This window comes from Marmota monax, unplaced genomic scaffold (assembly GCF_021218885.2).
Source record: "Marmota monax isolate L192 unplaced genomic scaffold, Marmota_monax_Labrador192_F-V1.1 WCK01_AAM20220418_F8-fsc00118, whole genome shotgun sequence".
Lineage (NCBI taxonomy): Eukaryota > Metazoa > Chordata > Mammalia > Rodentia > Sciuridae > Marmota > Marmota monax.
This window is the reverse complement of record NW_026695231.1, coordinates 7692053-7714413: the sequence shown is the minus strand read 5'-3', so window position 1 is coordinate 7714413 and position 22361 is coordinate 7692053. Positions and strand designations below refer to the sequence as shown.

Sequence of the window (22361 nt, the reverse complement as noted above, 5' to 3'; positions counted from 1 at the left end):
TAACATTTAAAGACATCTATAGAGAAATACAAATCAAACTACTCTAAGACATCATCTCACTCCAGTAAGGCTGACAGCTATTATGAAGATAAACAACAGTAAGTGTTGGAGAGGATGTGGGGAAAAAGGTACACTCATACATTGCTGGTGGGACTGCAAATTGGTGCAGCCAATATGGAAAGCTGTATGGAGATTCCTTGGAAAACTGGGAATGGAACCACCAATTGACCCAACTATCCCTCTCCTGGGTTTATACCTAAAGGGCTTAAAAATAGCATACAACAGGGACACAGCCACATCAATGTTTATAGCAGCATGATTCACAATAGCTAAACCATGGAGCCAACCTAGATGCCCTTCAGTGGATGAATGGATAAAAAAAAAAAGTGGCATACATATATAATGGAATTTTACTCAGCAATAAAAGAGAATAAAATCATGGCATTTGCAGGTAAATGGATGGTGTTGGAGAAGATAATGCTAAGTGAAGTTAGTGAATCCCCAAAAAACAAATGCTGAATGTTTTCTCTGATATAAGGAGGCTGACTCACAGTGGGGTAGAGAGGGGGAACAAGGGAGGAATAGAAGAATTCTAGATAGGGCAGAGGGGTGGGAGGGAAAGGGAGGGAGCAGGGGATTGGCAAGGATGGTGGAATGTGATAGACATCATCATCCAAAGTACATGTATGAAGACATGAATTGGTGTCAACATGATTTATATACAACCAGAGATATGAAAAATTGTGCTGTATACATGTAATAAGAATTGTAATACATTCCACTGTCATTTATTTTTTTTAAATCAATAAAAATAAATAAAAAATTTACTTGGTATTCTCACAAATACTAATCATTGGATTATGACTATATGTTCTTTACTTTAGTTACTGATCACGTCCTGAATCAACAACACTCACACATGCCAACGACATCCGTATCTGCCTTCATATCCAGATCCAGCTTCTCACCCGAGGTTCAGTTTATAATCTCATGTCTGCAGGACATCTCATTCAATGTCCGTCACTTCTACCTGCTATTGGTTACTGCACGAAGAAGGAGTCTGTTAAACAGAGAAGATACATTTGATCTTATCCTGTGATTTCAGGATTTTAAGCATGAAAGCATACTTCTTATTTTTTCCTTTATATATTTATTTGGTGGTAGTGGGAATTCAAATCAGAGCCCTGCACATGCTAAGCAAGTGCTCTATCGAAGTACATCCCCAAGCCCTTCTTTTCACATCTAAATCAGGCAACTTACCATTTTTCCCTTAGATTTTATTATAATATTTAATTTACAACAAAGTGGAGGAAATTTTGTAATAAACATCTGAAGACTTATCACCTACATTTGACCACTTACATTTTTACTAGGCTTATTTTCTCACATATATTTTCATATCTCCATCATCCTATCCATATTATTTTTTATGCATTTCAAAGTTAACTGCAGACATAAGGTTTAATTCACATTGCCCTGATGTCTGATGATGCTCATCACTTATTTCATGTGCTTACTGTCCTCTCATATATCTTTTTTTAAGCAACATCAATCATTCCTTTTATTTTAGGTATATTATTGTTTGGCAAATATCAAATCCCTCCCCCTTAACCACCATGATAAGAGTATACTTTCCTACTTACATATTTTGTTTTGGGGGTGGATACTGGGGATTTAACCACTGAGCTACATCCCCAGCCCTTTTTTTTTTTTTTGACATCTAAATTGCTTAAGTTGCTTAGGGTCTTGCTAAGTTGTTGAGGCTGGCCTTGAACTTATGATCCTCCTGTCTCAGCTTCCCAACTACTGGGATTACAGGCACGCACCATTAACACTTGGCTACTTATATTTTTAAAGAATTTTAAAAATTGGTGTATTATAATTATACATAATAGTGGAATTCATTGCGACACAAATGGGTTTCTCGTAGACAGCATATGGTTGAGTCTTGACTTCTTTTAAATCAAATCTAAAAATTTCAACCTTTGCATTGAAGTTTTTAGACCATTTAAATCTATTATAATTTAAATATATTGTAAATGGTTGTGTTTAAAACCGCCACTTGCTATGTTTTCTGATCTGTTCTTCTGTCTGCCCCCCACCCCCCGCTTTTTTTTTTGCCTTTTTTCTTATGTCTTGAGGATAATTGTTCCAATTTTTAAAAATTTTTAATTGACAAGTAAAATTTTATACATTCACACATTGGCAAGTAAAATTTATCAATGTATAATTTACAACACTGTATATTTTTTAAATAAAATTTTTACATTTTATCAACATTTTGATACATGTTATATAATGTATGTATGCATATGGAATGAGCCAAATCAAACTATTTAGTATATACATTATCTCTCATACTTAACTTTTCTTTTTTTGGTGTATGCGTAGTGAGAACACTTAAAATCTACTCTTAGCACTGTTTAATTGTACAACATATGGTTATAACATACAGGCAACATGATAACCACGATGTACAATAGATCTCTTGAATTTATTCATCTTAACTGTAATTTTCTGTTCTTTCACCAATATTTTCTCAATTCAACTCCAAGGTTCTAATTACCATTATTTTACTCTGAGTTTTACTTTTAGATTCCACAAATTAGTGAGATCAAGCTGTGTTTGTCTGTGTCTAGTACATTTCACTTAATATACAGGTTCATCCATGTCATCACAAATCACAGAATTTCCTTCTTTTTTAAAGGCAGAATAGTACTCCATTGTATGAATAGATTTGGTATTTGTTCATCTATGATGTACACTTAAGTTGACTCCATACTTTAGTTATTGTAAATAATGCTGCAATGAATGCAGAAATGCAGGTATTTTTTTATTGCTTTTTTTTTTAATTATACAAGACAGTAGAATCCATTTTGACATAATTATAAAAGCATGGAATGTATCTTGTTCTAATTCAGTCCCCAGTACCTTCTCTCCCCTTCCCTGTGCATCTTCCCCTTTACTGATCTTTCTGGGAGTGCAGATATTTCTTTGATATTCTGACATCATAACCTTTGGATATACACTCAGAAGTGGGACTGCTGGATCATATAGTTCCACTTTCCCACCAAATATATACAAGGATTCCCTCATCTCTACGTACTCACCAACACTTACCTTTTGTTTTTTGATTAAAAAGGTTATGAGGGCTGGGAAGAATGCTTGCCTCGAATGTGTGAGGCACTGGGTTCAATTCTCAGCACCACATATAAATTTTTAAAAAGGGTCCATCAACAACTAAGAAAATATTAAAAAGGAAGATTATGAGATGCAATTGTGGTTTGAATTGCATTTCCATGATGATTAGTGATTTTGAGCATTTTTTTCAGATGCCCGTTGACATCTAGATGTCTTCATTTGTGAGCATATACATTATCTATTCAGGTCCCTTGCCCATTTTTAAATTGGGTTGTTTTCTTAGAGATGTGTTCCTTACATATTTTATATATTAACTCCTTATCAGGTATATAGTTTACAAAGAGATCCATTCCTTGGTCTATCTCACTTGGCTGATTGTTTCCTTAGCTTAAAGGAACTTTTTAGACCAATGTAATCCCAAGAATGCTAAAATCTATCTCCTTTGTTGACTTATTAGCTGTAATTTATGTATTTTTGGTGGTATACAGCATACAACTTTAATTTATAACCCATTTTAAAGTGGTATTAAACATATATATATATATATATATATATATATATATATATATATATAAAAGCTTTGTAAAAAACATTCAGGCTTTTGTGCTATATTATCCTAAGTTTTAATTTTACATGTTGTGTATCTCAATACATTGTTATTGTTTTTACTCTTAACATAGTTGGTATTTAGGGTATTCTTTTTTCTTTTGAGTAGATACAGATTTCCATCCAGTGTATTTTTCCTTTTGCTTGAAGGATTTCCTTTAACATTTCTTGTAGTACATGTCTACTATTGATAAATTCTTTTATAAATGTATAACTTACAACACTGTATACTTTTATATAAAATTTTTACATTTTATCAACATTTTGATACAGTATATAATGTATGTATGCATTATGGAATGGGGCAAATCAAACTATTTAGCGTATACTTTATCTCTCATACTTAACTTCTGTGTTTTGCACATACAAAACACCTTTATATTGGAAAGAAATTTTATTTGGTATATAATCCTACTTTTATTTTCTTCCATTGTTTTCCGGTTTGCACTGTATCTGACAAGAATTTGTTATTCTTATCTTTGTTCTTTGTTCTGCAATGAATCCCCTCATCCTGTGGTGTGGGCCTGGTTTTATTTCAATCACTAGTTTTAAGGTAACTTGTGATATGAAAACTTGTGTTCTTCATTGGTGTTTATTAAACATTTTGGGTCTGCAGGCTTATGTTCTAGCACATTTTGAACAATTATGGCTATTACATCTTCAAATGGTTGGTTGTTTTGCCTCCCTATTCCTCCCTGATACACTATTTTTCTGGTTTCATTTTGGATAGTTTCCATTCTGTCTTTAAGTCCACTATCTTTTCTTCTACAATGTTTAATTTGCTAATTCCATCCAATGTGTTCTCGGAAATGGTAATTTTCATTTCTAGATATCTGAATTGTTTTTTATACCACTCACTTCTCTATTTCCCTTCAATTTTCCTCTAACCTCTTAAACATAGTTCCAATTGTTTTAATGTCTTTGTCTACTAATTCTACCACCTTTTCCATTTCTGGGTCAGTGTTCATGGATGTTTTTGCCCCACTCCTCATTCTAGATTGTACTTTTTTGCACATCTGCATGCAGGATAATCTTGAACAGATGCTAGATATGGTGAAGGTTAGTTACTCATTGGATGATATGCATTTTGTGTTCCTGTACATATTCTTGAAATTTGTTCTGAAACTATTAGAGACATTTATCCTTGTGGATATAGCATTGTTAAGCAGGACCGAAGGAATACTACTACTACTGAGGAAAATTTATCAACACTATACCCACTGCTCCATGAATTACGAGGCTTTCTACCATGGCCGGCTAGAGTATATGCACTCTTGCATGAGACATGATTTTTCCTTCTAATACTTTCAGGTGGCTCCTTCTCTGGCTTCAGATAGTTTCTTCACATGCATGTGCCCATCTCTGCAGATTTCTGGAGCTTTTTGTACAGCTCCAGTTCTCTGCCCTGCGGATTGTCTTAGCCTCTCTGATCTCAGTTCTGATTTCTTAAATAGGGAGGATACAGATTCCACACAGGTCCCTCATTTTCTGTGCCATAGATTGAAAATCCTCTCAGGGTAGAAAGTTGGGTCAATAGTAAGCCTTCTTTCACTTCCTTCCTTTTAGGGATTATTGTCCTTTGTGGGCTGATATCCAACGTCTAGAAAACACTTTTTTGTTTTGATGACAACACTGTATGAAATTGTTATTTCATGTATTTTGTCTATTCATTGTAGGAGGGTAAGTGTACTACTCCTCGTTAGATAAAAATAGCTTTTATGGTGGTACTACTTGGAATTGAACCTGGGGCCTCATGCAAACTAGGGTTAGGGTTAGAAGTGTTGATATACAAGTTGAAAACCTGAATCACATCAGGAAGCTGCTTCTGCTATCCACTCATTTTTTTTTTATAGTCCACAAATCCTACTTCTAATATCTTGTTGGCACATTTGTTGAAATACCTCTCAAATATACCCTTGTCTACATTTTTCAACCTTGGGTTGGCCATTCATCTATGCTATTTTATAGATATTTTACCGCTAATAACCTCTGAAAAGATCTTCTTTGCCTTGTCTTCAACCCAGCACATAAATTTGTTATAGATTTTTTAAAAAACCCACTATTTCCTCAGAACTTAGAATCTGATATATATGTTCATACTTAAAAAAACAAACAACACCTTGCTGAATTAACGAATTACTCTTCTTTAACAATGATGTATTAGAAAATCTAGCAAATCTCATTGCTCCCCGCTAACCATATATCAAGTCAGTGAAGTTGAATGAGGCTGCAAATCGGTGCTTTGTATGATCTGTTAATCGATCCATGAGAAGCTTGCTGCCACCCAGAATATGTGGTTCATTTCTAACATGTGTCTGAAAACTCTCACTACCTTCGAGCCTTTTCTTGCATGTGTCTTCCATCTGGTGGGTCTTTTCCATTCTAACTCTGAAAAGGCTTTCCTTTCTGGTATCCATACAGAACCTACTCTTTTCTGAATTTCCACAGCACCTGTTGTCTGTGTTTGTCTCAGCACTTTCATAGTTCTCTATTTGAGTGGGTTTTTTTTCGGTTGTGCACATTTACATTTTGTCTTCTCAAATGGATGAAAATCTTGGAGAGGTAGGAACCTTTTCTTACAATTCCTTTATACATCTTAAATAGAGATTTTAAAAATGAAGGCAGAGATCTAGATTAGTTTCACACAGGGTGACAGAATTTCTTACAATAAATTGGCAGCTAACTTATCATGTTGCATTTGTTGTTCACATGTGCAATGGTAGTTCCGATGAAAAGCACCTCATAATAAAGCCTTTTGAATTTAAAATCAAATTCTATCTTACAGAATATTACTGGGTCAATGTTCTGGAGTATATTTCATCTTATTATTTTTATTTAACAAATAAAATACTGTGCCCTCAGTTTCTACAAAATAATTAATTTAACATAAGGGATGTCATATCAAATAGTATTTCCATAGAAGCCAAGAAAATCCTGGTATCACATAGCCAGTTAATACACACTGGTATTTATAATGAAAACATTCAAAATTCCTCTAAGTCTTCAAAAATTATTTATGTTGTTATGAACACATAAAATGGAAATCTAAAGTAAACATCAAGATTTCATTTTTAGTTCAAAAAATAGTGAAGTAAAATTTCCTTTCACAAAACATAAGAGTTGGCCTGAGTGAGAAAATGTAAAAAATGTCAGTTTCTACCTGATGGAAAATGCCTGAAGTCTATCTATTTTTTGAAAAGTATTTCAATGAAAGGAATTCTTATTAAAAAAATTAAATCCTTCTCATAATGACATCTTGAAAACCTACTTAATTTTACTCCTTGCCAAGTAAATTTAGAACACATCGAATAAATATTCCCCCTACAGAATATTTTTGTCCTAGTAAACAGGGAATTCACATTCTGATAAAGAGCCAAAGACAAGTGCTTTATTATGAGAACTGTTCAAGTAAAATTTCAGTGTGCACCAGTGAAAGTGAAGAAAGAACTGCATCACTTGTTCTGAAGGACACTGGAGTATAAAGGGGCTACACAGTTTTGTTTTGCTTTTTCAAACATCACCCTTTGCTAAGGCAAAAATACACTTCATTTTTGAACAGAACTATTACAGAAGAAAGCTACATCACAGTACAGTACAGAATGTAAAATTCATCTTCGTCTGGAAGCCATTACAGAATGGCACATCACCTACACTTAGAGCTTTCCAGTGTAGGTTGGAACTACAGCATTTATCACAGCTTCATTTCTCTTTGATAAAATCTGAATACACTTTCTATTTCTCAAGAGTGTGCAGATGGGGCCCATATGTTGATATTACAGTAATTACAACATTAAATAACATTGCACAGTCAACCTCCAAGGCTAATTCAGTATAAAATAACAAGTATTAAAAGGTACCTTTACTAGTGGTTTTACATTGTATACATCACTAATTATGAAAGAAAAGTAGGCAAATGCCAATTACAAAGCTGCACATTATAGGCATAATGAAGAAGAATAAATACAAGAAATCTGGCAAAATACTGAAATCAAATGGGTTACGTGGGAACAAACTGAACAGCCACATAAGCGTAAATCATTGATAAACTGTCATAAATAGTATGTTTTGCTCACAGGTCTCTTAAGTACTTACAGAGGTTATAGAGGCAGGGGTGCATGGTGGTTGAAGAGGATGGGAGGAGAATGAATCGAATGTTCCCAATGCCAGTTAATTCCTGAGGTGGCATTATTTCTTAACTGATGCATTGATCAACACTGTAAAGACGAGTTTGTGCTATGAAACAGTCCCAATATTATTACATTTCTGCAATTATATTGCAGTATTCTGAAGGCAGCTGACCTAAGTGACAGTTTACATTATAATAGTCAGTTAAGTATTGATTCATTTCAATTTTGCTGCTATAATTAGCAGTGGGACAGAAAACACTTCAAAGTTCAAAAGAAACTTGGAATAGATTTAATTTTCCCCAGTACTTCCTAGCTCAAGCCAAAGCTATTATTTATTTTCACGTACTTTATTTTAAAAACTCTAAGTGCTGACACTGTAAACATTTTGTATCTTCTTAACTAAACCTTGTTTGATAACAAGGCTAAGAGCAAAGATAAGCAGGAATAATTCTGTGTATAATAAAGCTGATCAGCTTCTGATTTAATTTTCAATATGATTTTAAAATAATTTTTAAAAGTCCATGCTACAATTGTAAAGACTACTTTTGTGCACTTTTAATCCTGGACACAATTTTCAAAATTGCATGACGGAGGTAAGAATTTTAAAAACCCACCAAAATGTAAATAACAGGGAAAAAACATTTTCAACTCAAAGCATCAAATGTACATTTATGTGCAGAAATCTAGACAACTATACAAGTTTTTAAGCAATCATATTTTATTATACAACTCTATGAACAAAAAACGAACAGAAATACACAATATACTTACCTGTACATGTGAACCTACTTTTTAAGCTACAGATTTATTACAGTTCATACTGACTTTAATTTTACAGTTCATAACTATGTATAACCTTATTGCATTAAGGGCAAATTCTACATGGGGAGATTCACAGGTGGACCACATTAGGCATTACCAGTACATTCAAAAACTGTACCTCATTTATGAATGTATCTTCCCTGATCCTGTAAATTTGGATTTCTTTACAGCTTAAGCTCATTTGCTATTTTGGATGCAATGTTCTTGAAGGCAATAGAAGTCCCAGATATTCGCTTGAAACGAACCCCATTAAGTGACAGACGTGGCAGTTTGCAGACTTCCATCTCCCACTGCACGAGGCTATCCTGTCTAGCATCTCCATGGACACAGAAAAGCAAAAACCTCTCTTTTTGTTCATAATCACAGTTATTTGCATCTAACACTTTTCGGATTTCTCTCATCATGTCATTAGGGTCCATTGAACTAGTGGTCTTCATACTCCATGTGAACCGCAAAGAACGCGGCTTGGAATCTTTACCCTCTTCCTTGTCTCTTTCTTTTGCTTCCCCTGATGTACTTCTGGAAGCAGAGGGCAAAGGGAAAGAATGAAAACAGAATTCCATTCAGCAAAGAAATCAATACACAGATAAAAATATGAGTGATCACAACTTAGTGCCTAATAAAGCTATTCAACTTGTAGGTAGATAGAAAGATTCATGTTATCTCGCTACTACTACAGCAGACCTGAGGACGTCATCTGTTTTGACTTTCAGCATCACTCATCTAACATAGCATATTTTCTTAAATACATTTGTTTTTGGGAGACAAATTTGCAGCTTAAAATGAAGAACTGTTTTTTTTCAGTTTCCTTCCATATTTCTCTGTTCAAGTTTGCAAAAATAGATTCTCTATCTTCTACACACACACACACACACACACACACACACACACACACCAGGAACCGCTCGCAGGCACCATTCTGCTTGTAAACATATTTTTGAAATATAAAGAAAAATGTCCTCTTTTTCTGTCCTTTTTGAGTAGGAGGAATGTAATGACTATAGAGGAAAAGAGAATTATTTACACCTGGTAATGCTAAGAATGTTGTATTGTGTATTGTAATTATGTAAAGATGTCACATAGTATACTTCTTTGAAATTTTCCAATGTTTTCCCATTTCACTAAAGACAACCTTCAAATCATCTACAAGGCTGCTTTTATTTTCTTCTATTTCCTGAGGATTGAACCCAGGGGCATACTGCCACTGAGCTGCAGCCTTTTTATTTTGAGACAGGGTCCCACCAAGTGCCCGAGACTAGCCTCAAACTTGTAATCCTCCGTCCCAAGCCTCCTGAGTCACTGAGATTATAAGTGTGAGCCACTACACAGGGCCCACCCCCTTACCTCTTATTATCTCCACCTTGCTCACTTTAATCAGGCCATTTTGTCTCCATGCTATTCTTTGAACACACTGGGTATCTTCTTGTCTCCAGGTTTTTACACAGTTCCCCAGATGGCTGCATGGCTAATTCCCTTACGTTTTCCAAATCTTACTATACCCTGACTCTGGCACGACAAACCCCCCTATCCTACTCTATTTTCTCTACAATGCTTGTCACATTCAAATACACTATTTAACCCATTAATTAGGTTAACATACATTTAAATCTACCACTAGATTGTAAACTCCAAGAGGGCCAGGAATTTTGTCTATTTCATTCCCTGACATACCTCAGGCACCTAGAACTATGCTGGTATGTAATTAAGACATATTTGTTACATTAATCTACCTCACTGAATTTTGCTTATGGAGGTACCTCACAAATAACATAGAACCAGAAAAATCTATTTCAAATAACCATAGGGAAGTAAAACTAGTAGATTTTTCATTAATACCAGGTAATTTATCAGTTATCCAAATACAGATGTTCATTAATACTAGGTAATTAATTTATCAATTATCCAAATATAGACAAATGTTACAACTTTAACTTGTTAACCTATCTCACTAATCTGTGATTTAAGGAAAAAACTGCATACTCTGAAATAAGTTCATAATCTACTATATAAATATTTTCTATTTATATATTTATATCAATACTGATATATATGTATATATCCCCTTTATACAATTATTTATATACACATATACATTGTGCCTCTCATTTCTATATATTTGAGTCCCCAAATTTTGCTAACTATGCAAACTTGAGAAAATAAGGAAAAAGGTAGAGAAAATAAATAAATTTCCAAGTACTGTTAAATAGGCATGGAAAGTATTTATTTCACATCTCTACCTCCCTTTCTTTGCTTACTGAATCTAAGCCATTGCATCATAGCCTCTTTGGATTGGCAGAGCCAACCAGAGTCCTCTATTAGCATCACATGCCTAATTCCAGTGGTGGACTCACTGTACTAGAAATGGAAGGGGCCTGCCAGATCGCTTCATTGGGCACTCATTTTAAAAACACAACTGATGCCTAGAAAACATAATTTTCTAAGGTCATAGAACTACTGAGTTGGAAGCTGAAGAGTAAAAATTAGGTGTCTTATTCCCCCAGATGATAATATGGTGACCTTAGGAACAATAGACAGATACAAGATATTTTTCTGCTTGTGTCTTACAGACATTATCACTGATAATATTAGTTGTTGAAAGCTCTTGATAGTGCCCAGAACAACAGCTAACATTTATTGAGGACTTCCTAGATGTAGGAGCTGTTCTATGTGTCTGCCATGTATTATTCACTAATTTATGCCTCAAAACAATCCTATGAGGCAGTCAGGATGAGGAGATAGAGGCATGAAGCACTAAAGTAACTTCTCCAGAGTCATACAAATAGGTCAGTTGTAGAACACAGCTCAAACCTTCATGGCCTAGCTCAAGAGCCTGTGCTTCTAGTTACGGTACCACACCATCTCTCTGAAATGAAGGAGCCTCATTAGGACTGAGGGAGTCCCGCCTATGACCTTGCTATTTCCTCATTTGTAAAAAGGGTATTTTTAACCTGGTTGTTGTGAGGATTAAATGACCAGCAAGCACCTTATAGGTAGTAGGTATTCAATTGAATATTTCTTCAAAAATAATAAAACAAAACCCAATAATAATAAAGAAAAGGAAATGTGAAAAGGGCTTTGTAAACAAACATTTATAAAAGATTAGTTGTTAAATTCTTATGTTAAATTAGCAGTCATACTAAAATGATAAAAGTGCATGTAGATTAATTACAATATTATTAGTAGCCACTTGTGACACCACACACTACTCAATGTCTTGATGAAAAACTTTACAGAAATGTGGTATGAGATGCGAGCAAGGGGCTGAAAACAAAAGTACTCCATGTTTATTTAATACGTAGAAAAAAGTTAAAAATATTGATTTTGCTCCCTACCATGGGGACTCAGGTACCTACCTCTACAAAGAAGCAGGTCAATGATTATTACTAAACATAAATACAGCACAGTTTGTAAAGAATACTGCATGGTAAACATTAAGTTTTTCTAAAGCTCATTATGTTTCATATTTCAAATGCTTTGAACAAAAGTCAAAATTAAATCAGAGGCCCATGTTGAGCTGCTCAAAATTATTTCTAAACAAAGCCAGCTCTGAGAGTTATTCTGTATCCCATAATGTTTGTGTATTCTCAAAATAACTTAATGCCTTAATTTTTCAAAATTTTCACTTATTAAATATGAATATACAGACTAACTTATCTGTAATGTGATTCTCAGACCACCATCCACAAGGCCTGGAAATTTGTTTGAAAGGCAAATGCTCAAGATATCCCTTACCTTTCACTGAATCAGAAACCCTGGGCATAGGGCCAACACATTAAAAAAAAAAAAAAAAAAAAAAAACATCAAATCCTCCCTATAATCCTGACTGTGCTCAAGTTTGAGACCCATTGCCAAAATGGACATCCAAGTAGTATTAAAGGTCAAAACCCCCATAAAGTATGGCAGGAGAGAGTTTTAAAATGTGGCCTAAAACTGAGCACTCACCTAAAATACACATTAATGTCAAATCTTCCTACATATTACCAATATACTGGTATTTGTGTGATTTGACTTAGGATAATTTAGTTACACCATAATAGAGAAAAAAAGCAGTTCCTTTTAACCTATTAATTTTTCTGCCATGAAATATCTGATAGGATAAAAGGCTATTTCTTCACCAAGTATACAATTCAAAATAATTTCTGGAAAAAACAAACTTAAAATTGATTTAACTTAATTAAATGCTAGGCAACATTAGGAAAACCCACCCCAATATAAAAATTTACAATATACATACTATCTATTTATTAGTTCTATTCATGATTATTAAATGCTGAAAGTATTTCGAATATCCGCTTCCATTCACAGGGACCTAGCAGCGAAGTATTAATAGTGGCTCCTCACCTTGAGGTGTCGGTTCTGCCACTGGCTTCGCCTTCACTTGGATCCCTCAAAACAAAGTGAAGGTTGAGATTTAATGATAAAATTGAGAAATATATCAGAAATCCTACATCTAAAATTATTTTAAAATTAACTTGTTGAGCAAACTTCTATCATAACAGTTTTCTATTATGAGGCAGTCTAATGCTGTTGCTCACGTTTTTCATTATAATTGCATGTTGCCATCATTTATTGAGCGTCTACTGGGTATTGTTCAAGAGGAGATACTAGGTGAAAGCTTAGGAGCTTAGGAGGTTTTTTTTGTTTTGTTTTGTTTTAACATGATCTTCCAATTCTGAGACATAATTTTAATCATAATTTATCTTTTAGTTTAGCAAAATCTAAAGGTAAGACTATTTAATAATTAATAGTAGAAAGATTTAACTTCATATTTTTTATTACATACAATTCTAGTAGTCGCTCAATTGAGAAAAAGAATTAACTTTGCAGTTAGTAAACATATATTTCTAAAAATAAATACCAATTTTAAATAAGCAATCAACTTCACAAGTTATATTAACAATTCATGCACAGCAAGTCAATAGCCTATTGAAACAAGTGAGTCTAAAAACAGGGATTCAACCTTAAACAAAAACACTGATCTTACCTGAATATCCATTTGTGAAATAAAACCAGGAAAACACTACCAATTGTCCTTATGTAGAAGGTTATTAATATTTTTGAAGTCTCCCAAAATTTAGACCATTTTGTCATTTTCAAAAGTAATTCAATATCTACACAGGAGTATCAAGTTACAAACCAGTTCAAAAATATTAAGAGATGGCCTGTGATAGAGAGCAAAGTACTCTGAAGTAGCTGGGAAAGCTCATCAACTTGAACCTGTAAGTTAAGGTTGTCTTAATGTTTTAACCATTCCAGACACATTGACATTATTTATGAAAAGTGAAGCAACAGGAAATCAGTGCCACTCTCCCTTTCCCTAAATTAAAACCAGCTCTGCTTGAAATGGTTATTAGAAATATGAGTATCTCATAATTTGAAGGACCTTAAGGCTTTTCTCGACAAACACATTGCATAAAAAACATTTTTCTATCAGAACTGAAAATAATAATAAACTGTATTCTCACATTAAAAAATTTCTTCTATTTCTATTTTAAATAACTAGTATTTTCATTGGAAAGTTTAATAAAAATCCAATACCCATGGGAAGAATGGAGGAATTTTGGATTGGGCAAAGGGGAGGGAGGGGAGAGGTCATGGGAGTAGGAAAGATGGTGGAATGAGATGGACTCATTACCCTAGGTACATTTATGATTGCACAAATGGTGCATCTCTACATAAGTATGACCAGAGAACCGAAATGTAGCACTCCATTTGTGCACGATGAATTCAAATGCAATTCTGTTGTCATGTGCAACTAAGTAGAACAAATAATAATAATAATAGAAAAAAATCCAATACCATTTCTACAAATCTATTTTCATTATAACTGAAATAAAAGAATTCTGGGCATGCTGAAAATGAAAAGTACATTTTCAGTTACATATAGATGTACTGATATACTACACAGAAGGGTAGTGCTCTAATTTGGCAAATATGTAATGCTGTTGATCTCTGAGGTGAAGATAAAATGACTTTACTAAAAGGGACACAGGTATCACTGGACTTTTCTGAATGTTTTGCATTTTAATTCACTCTTAAGACACCTACCCTACTGTGGCTAAACTTTAAGCATTAGGAATGGAATTTCCTTTAGACCCTACTTCCTCTGTTATCATGAGTCGAAGTAGCAATTGGCTCCTATCCTGTCCTGCCCACTTGCCAGTAAGAACACTGGAAGAACTTTTGCTACTTGGCAACTGTTTCACACAGCCCAGGGAGTCTGCTCTAAGTAGCCCTGGTGGGAGGCAGATAGTGATACAGAAGGTGTGGCTGGCTCAGTAAGATCACATGCAGCATAGTATGACTCTCCAACACCTAAAACTTAAAAAACAATTACCTTATACATGGCAACATATACACAACTGAACAGAACCCTGTATAAGAATGAGCTATGGTTAGAAAATCATAAAGTTTGGTGCAGAAAAAGCAAGCCATGTGGATACTGGGGGCAGAGGTTTCCAGGCAGAATGAATAGCAAGTACCAACTCCTGGATCAGGTATGCCTATGGTGCCCAAGGATAGACAGGGTCCTACATGGCAGGTGTGCAACTAGCAAGGGGAAGAATGAAAGAGGAGGTCTGAAATATGAAAAGAGCCAGCAAAGGAGCCTGGGAGGGAGAGTTAGTTTCTGAGGTAGAAGAAAATTAGAGCCAAGTGAGGAAAATGATTCAACTGTGTAGAATGTTGCAGAAAGTAAGCTGCTTACAGGAAGGCAGGGACCATACTTGTCTCCTAAGTGCTGTACTAACTGCACCTAATAAAGTGCCTAGCACATGGTAGATTTTCAAATATGTGTTAAATAATGATATGGCAATCCTTTTTCTGAAACCCCCAACAGACCTTCTCCTAAGGCACTTTCTTGACATTCTGTCACCTGACTTCTTGTCCATAGTACTTTCCATTACATTTTATCCAGAATCTAAATTTTTTCTTGCAAGGTAAAGAGAAATGTTTTGAACAATGCTTAATAGCAATTAAGCATTAAACTCAAAAAACCTATTTTTTTTCTATACTTTAAAATCAATCCAGGTTTAACCATGAGAAGGTTCTGGCTTCTAAAAATAGCTTAAGTAGTCAGTTATATTCCAAAAGCAGTTAACATTGTCCTCTAACTTTCCTGCTGACTCTGTCCTGAGCCTCGGTCTTTCTCTAGCAAAGTGTTATGCTGCATAGTAATTGCCCAAATAGCATAAAATAATTGACTGATATAGTCAGAAATTGTGATGCATTTGAGGACTTAAAGTTTTAAATTCAACTGTGTGATCCTGGGCAAGTGGATCTATGAGCTGAGTCAAATAAATAGTCCACAACAAGGTAGGAGACTCAAGATGATTCTTCTCTTTCCCACACCCACTCTGAAATCCTAAGAACACTAATAACATTGAAAATTAATATCCTTTAAAGGAAGTATAATAATTTCATACCTATTATTTAACGAACAGTTGAATTAGCTATATTGAAGGAGCCCCTAGACAGAAACAATGGTGCCTTCCTCTGTACTCTTTTAGCACCTTGCACACACTTTTTCTATCCCACATTCTGCTTCATATCATGACTAGTTGTTTTCATGTCTGCTTCTTCCAAGACTTAAGTGTATGGAGAAAAAAAGATGTCATCACAATTATCTTTAAATCCTGCTCTGTACTTAGCACAGTGCTTTATACATAATGGGCCTAAGTAGGCATTTAGTGGTAATGGTAATGGTCAAATTTATATCAGCCCGTATATGTTCAGCAACCTGTATAATTGGTGTGCATTGTACACATATGCTTGCTTTTTGAAAAAAAAGTTTACCTGTACTATTTTATTATGCATGCATTTATTTTGTGTTTAATATACTTTGATGTGATGTTAAGATTTTATGAGGTTAAATTACATAAGAAATTTGTGATTCCAGTATTTAGTATTTTTATAAAAAAATAGATAAACTACATATTATATATTAGTGAGCAACTGAAAAGTATTTTTAAGGGTTGGGGATATGGCTCAGTGGTAAAGCACTTGCCTAACCTGTGTGAGGCCCTGAGTTCAATCCTCAGAATCACCAAAAAAAAAAGAGTTAAAAAAAAAGTATTTTTAAGATAAGAAATATTATTTGAAGGATACACATCAGCTCACAATTGATTCCTTTTTCTAAATTGAAGCCTTTTAAATAAGAAAGACTCTTATGTTAAAATGTACATTTTCAATCTCAAGTTTTTGATTTTTCTACCCTATTTGATAGAAGTTTTAAATCCTCATTTTGTCCATCTTTTCTTTTTCTTTCTTAAGGAAAAAGCCTTTATGTCTTCCTGAAGTTTTTCTTCCAACTTCTATAAAAGAGCAGCTCTAATGAAATGTCATAAAACCATTCTGGAAAAAAAAATCACTGAAAAGATCAATGAAAAAACCAAGTTTATTCATGATTCCTAGGGGAAACAAAACATGACAGTACATTGGTACTGACCTGCGAACGAATTTGGATGTGATTTTGCTTATTATACCAGTGGACGTTCCCCTTCTGGCATGTGCAAATGCACCCGTTTCATGGGATGGCGAAGCAGGTGGCCCATTATAAGCAGCACTGCGACGCTCCCGGAGCTGCTCCCCATGGAAAGTGCTTCGGCTTGAACTCCCTCTGGGAAAGCGGGTCCGGTCTGGAGTGGTGGCACTAATACTGTGAGCAGATGGGGAAGCAGCAGGCACTCTTTGGGTTGTACTGTTGGAACAAATTAAGATGTATTATTCAGAATAATGACAGGGAATGCTTTTACTCAGCTAAAAACTGAAAAAATAAAAATGGCTATGGCTACTTCTTTTTGCTCAATTTTATGTATTCACTGTTGAGATGTGATAAATGAGTTAACTGTATTTACTATGGCTTTGCAGAGTGAAATCAACACGTTTATAAAATTAAAATTACTGAAACACAAAGACAAATGCCTTTTTGTATCAGGAATGCCCAACCAGGGTTCTGCATTTACATATGTATGTATGTATGTATGTATATGTATATGTGTGTGTGTGTGTGTGTGTGTGTGTGTATATATATATATATATATATATATATATATATATTTTAAACTTTGTGATCTAAAAATCTGAAATCCAATATCCAAAACTCTTCTGGTCCCAAGAATTTCAGATAAGGAATACTCAGTTTGTACTCTTAATCTACTTGGAAATGTAGACCATGAATTTTATTGTTTATTAAAAAGCCTTTGAACAAAATCATTTCCTATTTCTAATGTAGGTGTAAGTGATAGCATAATGCTATATGGCACTATCAGCATGACTAACAAAACCTAATTACCAAAGGGTTAAAATATTCAGGTGTTCTGAATTTGAGAAATTCTAAAACAGATAAAAACTAGAAAAACAGACATATAATTTTAATTTTAGTTTATACCTGACAGTTCTCTGAGTTCATTTGTTTCATTAATACAAGAGTAAGTAAGGGCTGGGGTTGTGGCTCAGTGGTAGAGTGCTTGCTAGCATGTATGAGGCACTGGGTTCAATTCTCAGCACCACATTAAGTAAATAAAAAAAAATAAATAAAGATATTGTGTCCAACTACAACTTAAAAAAAAAAAAGAGCAAGTAACTGGTAGGAGCCAGTTACTCTTTATCTAATTGTTTTTTTGGGGGGGGGCAGCGGGGAAATGGGGGGCAGTGTTTAAATAGCAAAAAACTCAATTTACTTAAATGATAAATTAGGCGGCATTATTTTACTTCATGGATGGGTTTAAAATAAAGTACTTTTAAGAAAATTCCTCTAGAAAATGATTTAAATTATATAGCAACATTAATAATAGCTAAAGTACATAAGCATGTTACAATTAGACTTTTCCTCCACCATAGTGAGTCTTTCCAGAAAACTGTCCTGTGATGGTGACTATTATATATTTTCAAATGGCTCTATATTTTGTAAAACAACAAAGAAGATAAAATGTGATCAAGATATTACCCAGGCCGGTAAGCTTCAGAGCCATCTTTAATGGTTGGCAGTGTGACTTTAATAGGATGACCAGAAGTGGACATAGACTTCTGGTGGCGGGGTCGGGCTGAGGCGACAGCAGAGGCCACAGCAGAGCCAGTGGAAGATATGCTACTTGCAGACATCTCTGTAAGGCTTTCAACATGAAATGGTTGAGAAGACCATGGAAATGGAGAAAAAGAAAAAGTGCACTTTATTAAAATTTAAAAATAGGTTTTGAAAAGTCTAAATTGACTAACATTTTTCATGACTGAAACACTTGAAAGAAACTAACATTAGTGGTGTTACTAGTAACTAATGGAACAATATTCTTGTTAAAAGTATATAGGGGGAATTTATCTTTCACTGAAAAGATTTCACACACTCTTACTCTATATGTGAACCTGAGAAGGTATGAAATGATTTTTGTGTATTTGTGACACTTTTAGATAAAATGATTATGATTAAAGGTGTTTTTCACTTCTTCCAAATTACAACTTTGTGTGATGTGTTGCTGTGGGGTGCACTATACTAAATTATTCATAAAAGAAGGCTTAATTATACCAAAACCACTATCACTGGAAATATCATCAAAATACTTTTAGCTCATATCATGAATCAACAGGTTAACTGTGTAGACTTAGGGCCTGTACATTAGTATTTAGTATAGGAAAAAAAATAAATCATTAATCTATTTCCAACTGTCTATCCTAAAGCATCTTATGTCCAAGGAAGATACATTTCTTTTCATGTCTTACATTAACACTTACTTCACATGCCTATTCATTGAGAAGAAACAAATGTGAGAATTTTTTCTGTCCACTCCACTGAAATGACTAGAGGTAGAACTAAAAACAGAATTTAGTTTAAGTAGCAAAAGATTCCATACCTTTTTGAGCTATTTTAATAAGTAATCTTCCTACTCATGATAAATGAAGTTAATTTCTTAAAATAATAAAAATACAATTCATCATATTTTACATAAAACACTAAGAATTTCATGGTTTTGGCTAATCAGTTGGGATGGCCACATTTTCTTTAGAGGAAGTAAAGTAAAGTAAACCCTTATTTTTTGGATAATAATGATGGCTTGGTGGGAAGGAGAAAGGGAAGGAAGGAAGAAGGAAGCAGTAGCTGCCCAAGAGAATAAGATTCAAATTATGAGGAACAGATTAGGCCCAGATGATCTGCTTTGTTACAGGGAAATATCTACTATCATATATTATCTGGAAATTCATATGTTTTGAGATTTATCTCCTGCTTTCCCTAAATATTTTCCTGTTATAAAAGGGAGATGTCTTAGTAAGAATGCTTGGTTACAATCTTACTATTTTGTATTCCTTTCCTGTTGTGTTTATTTATGGGTACTTCAGCAAAAACACTATGAAAACAGTGACAAAAATATTACTACTTGGCATTATGACACTTACCTGCTGTCCTTTCCATTCTGCAATGCTGTGTATCGATCTGTGGTCCTCTCACAGACGTATGTATTCCTTCTTGCCATGCTACCTCCAGAATACACATTGTTCTTTAAGAAGGAATAAAAGTGATTTTAAAATTATAACTGTATTTGTGGAAAGTCAAAGAAATGTATTTAATCTTCTAAGGATTTGAAAAAATTCATATTAGAGTCGTAACTCCTTAGAATTTTATATTAACATGCTCTATCTCCTCTCCCTCTCTTCTTCTCTCTCATATTTGGATTTTTGGAGAGAAGGCAAAGCGCGAAAAGCAAATTTATCACAATTGCAATCCTACAGCAGCAGTGAGCAGTCATTTGGAAGCAACAAAAGGCTGGGTTTTCATTCACTCCCTCTTTTGTGAGCTGGTATTGGGGAGAGGGCAGAGTATTGGTACAGGAAGCTCCAAGTAACTAGGAGTGCTATCTCCCCACTAAATCTCAAGGAACCTGTGTAGTAAAGATGGCATGCCTTCCATGCCTTCACTTGCAGCCTCATCTACCCCCAGCCAATGGTACCAGCAAGGAGAATAAAGCTCCAGATTAAAGGCATTCTTCACAGAGGCTGCCATCAGAGAGGGTCAGTGCCATACTTTGAGGATATTTCCTTTGGTCTCAGGTTTTAGCCAGGAGGCAGGCCAAGCCAAAGGAAGAAAAAAGAAAAAAAAAGCAAAAAGAGATAGACAGATGGATAATTCTCCACACATAAAGCCCTTGCCCTATAACCCCATTGCCATGCCTGCCAAAACCTTGACTATTAGTTACCAGTAGTAAAATATACAAAAATGATTTTCAAAAGGGATAAAAGTCTTGTTTTACTCTCACTCCAACAGAAAAAGTCTTCCCTATTTTTAGATAATCTACCTTTCACTATTCTTTAAAATACACAATTAACATAAAATTTGTTTAATAATGGGGGCTAGAAAGTCCATAGACAACTGCTTGAATTCAGTTGGGAGAAGGACAAGAATTTGTGTAAGTGCAGATTTAAACCTTTTCAATAGTGCAGGTTCCTAGGCAGAATAAGTTTTGTCATGCTATATAAAAAGTATAAATTAAAAACTATAAAAGTATGTTAGCAAAGGAGGCTAAGATTACTTAAAAATTTTTTTAGACTTGGTCTATGTTAACCAAAAGAAAAGAAAAGAAACAGAGAGATCCATTATGAAATTAATTTGCATTATAGCTCTTAAAAAAACTAGAAATACAATCTGCATTTCATATTTTGAAACATGTCATTTCATTACTGCATTCTCATTTAACAGGTCATTAATTTCTACCTATGTTAAGTAATAAAAAGTTTTATGGCTTCAGAGTATGCAGCTTTGTAGATGAACCATATTTTATTTTGACCAATAGATTTCTAGGTTTTGAGCTTTTAAATTATTTATTTACTTACTTTTTTAAAGAGAGAGAGAGAGAGAATTTTTTAATATTTATTTTTTAGTTTTTCGGTGGACACAACGTCTTTGTTTGTATGTGGTGCTGAAGATAGAACCTGGGCCGCAAGCATGCCAGGCGAGTGCACTACCGCTTGAGCCACATCCCTAGCCCTTTTAAATTATTTTCTACTTTGCTTCTACAAGCCATTGAGGAGGTTAAATTGTAGAGTTCCCTGAAAACTTAAAATCTAGAGGAAAAACCCTAGAAATAATGATGAAAACAGAGGACAATTATGAAAAATTATTAAAACTGCACATAGGTTACTAACAGGCTACATCAGTCACACCATGGGCACCAAAAGTACCAATGTAAGAATATTAGCTTTTAACATTTTTATTATTTTGGCAACTCATTATGAGTTATCTGAGTTTGAATAAACATCAAATTGTGTGGCCATCCATCCTTTGGAAGTCTCTGAGATGTTTCTGACTGTTCTCAATGATGTGTCTTTCCTTCTCATTGTGTGATAGTGAATGGCATTTCCTTCCAAGTAGTGCTAATGAGTCCTGCTCTTCTGTTATCTCCCTTGCCTTGAGCCTCTGGTGCCAGTGATGCCCAAGTGTGGCAGCCAATCTGCCCAAGCTGCATTTCACAGGGGAACTTAGGGTATAATTAGCAAAAGTTATAGAAAAAGTCTCACTGTGGGCTGGGGTTGTGGCTCAGTGGTAGAGCGCTTGCCTAGCATGTGTGAGGCACTGGGTTCGATTCTCAGCACCACATATCTATAAATAAAATAAAAACCCATCAACAACTAAAAAAAATATTTAAAAACAAAGGGAAGAAAAAGTCTCACTGATTCCATCTG

General features: G+C 34.5%; 1 protein-coding gene across 3 annotated transcripts in view; it reads right to left on the bottom strand.

Annotated features, from left to right (window-relative positions):
• Positions 1-7113: 7113 nt before the first annotated feature.
• Mark1 (microtubule affinity regulating kinase 1) overlaps positions 7114-22361 on the bottom strand; it is a 127935-nt gene continuing 112687 nt past the window's right edge. For 2 of the 3 annotated variants that reach the window (XM_046438438.2, XM_046438440.2), the window contains 5 exons: positions 20082-20182; positions 18643-18807; positions 17143-17394; positions 13038-13082; positions 7114-9215 (listed from right to left, as the gene is read on the bottom strand). In XM_046438438.2, the coding sequence (XP_046294394.1) occupies positions 8861-9215; positions 13038-13082; positions 17143-17394; positions 18643-18807; positions 20082-20182 (918 nt within the window). In that variant the 3' untranslated portion in view covers positions 7114-8860. The remainder of the gene's footprint in view (positions 9216-13037; positions 13083-17142; positions 17395-18642; positions 18808-20081; positions 20183-22361) is intronic. The other variant, XM_046438439.2, reaches the window with a different exon arrangement.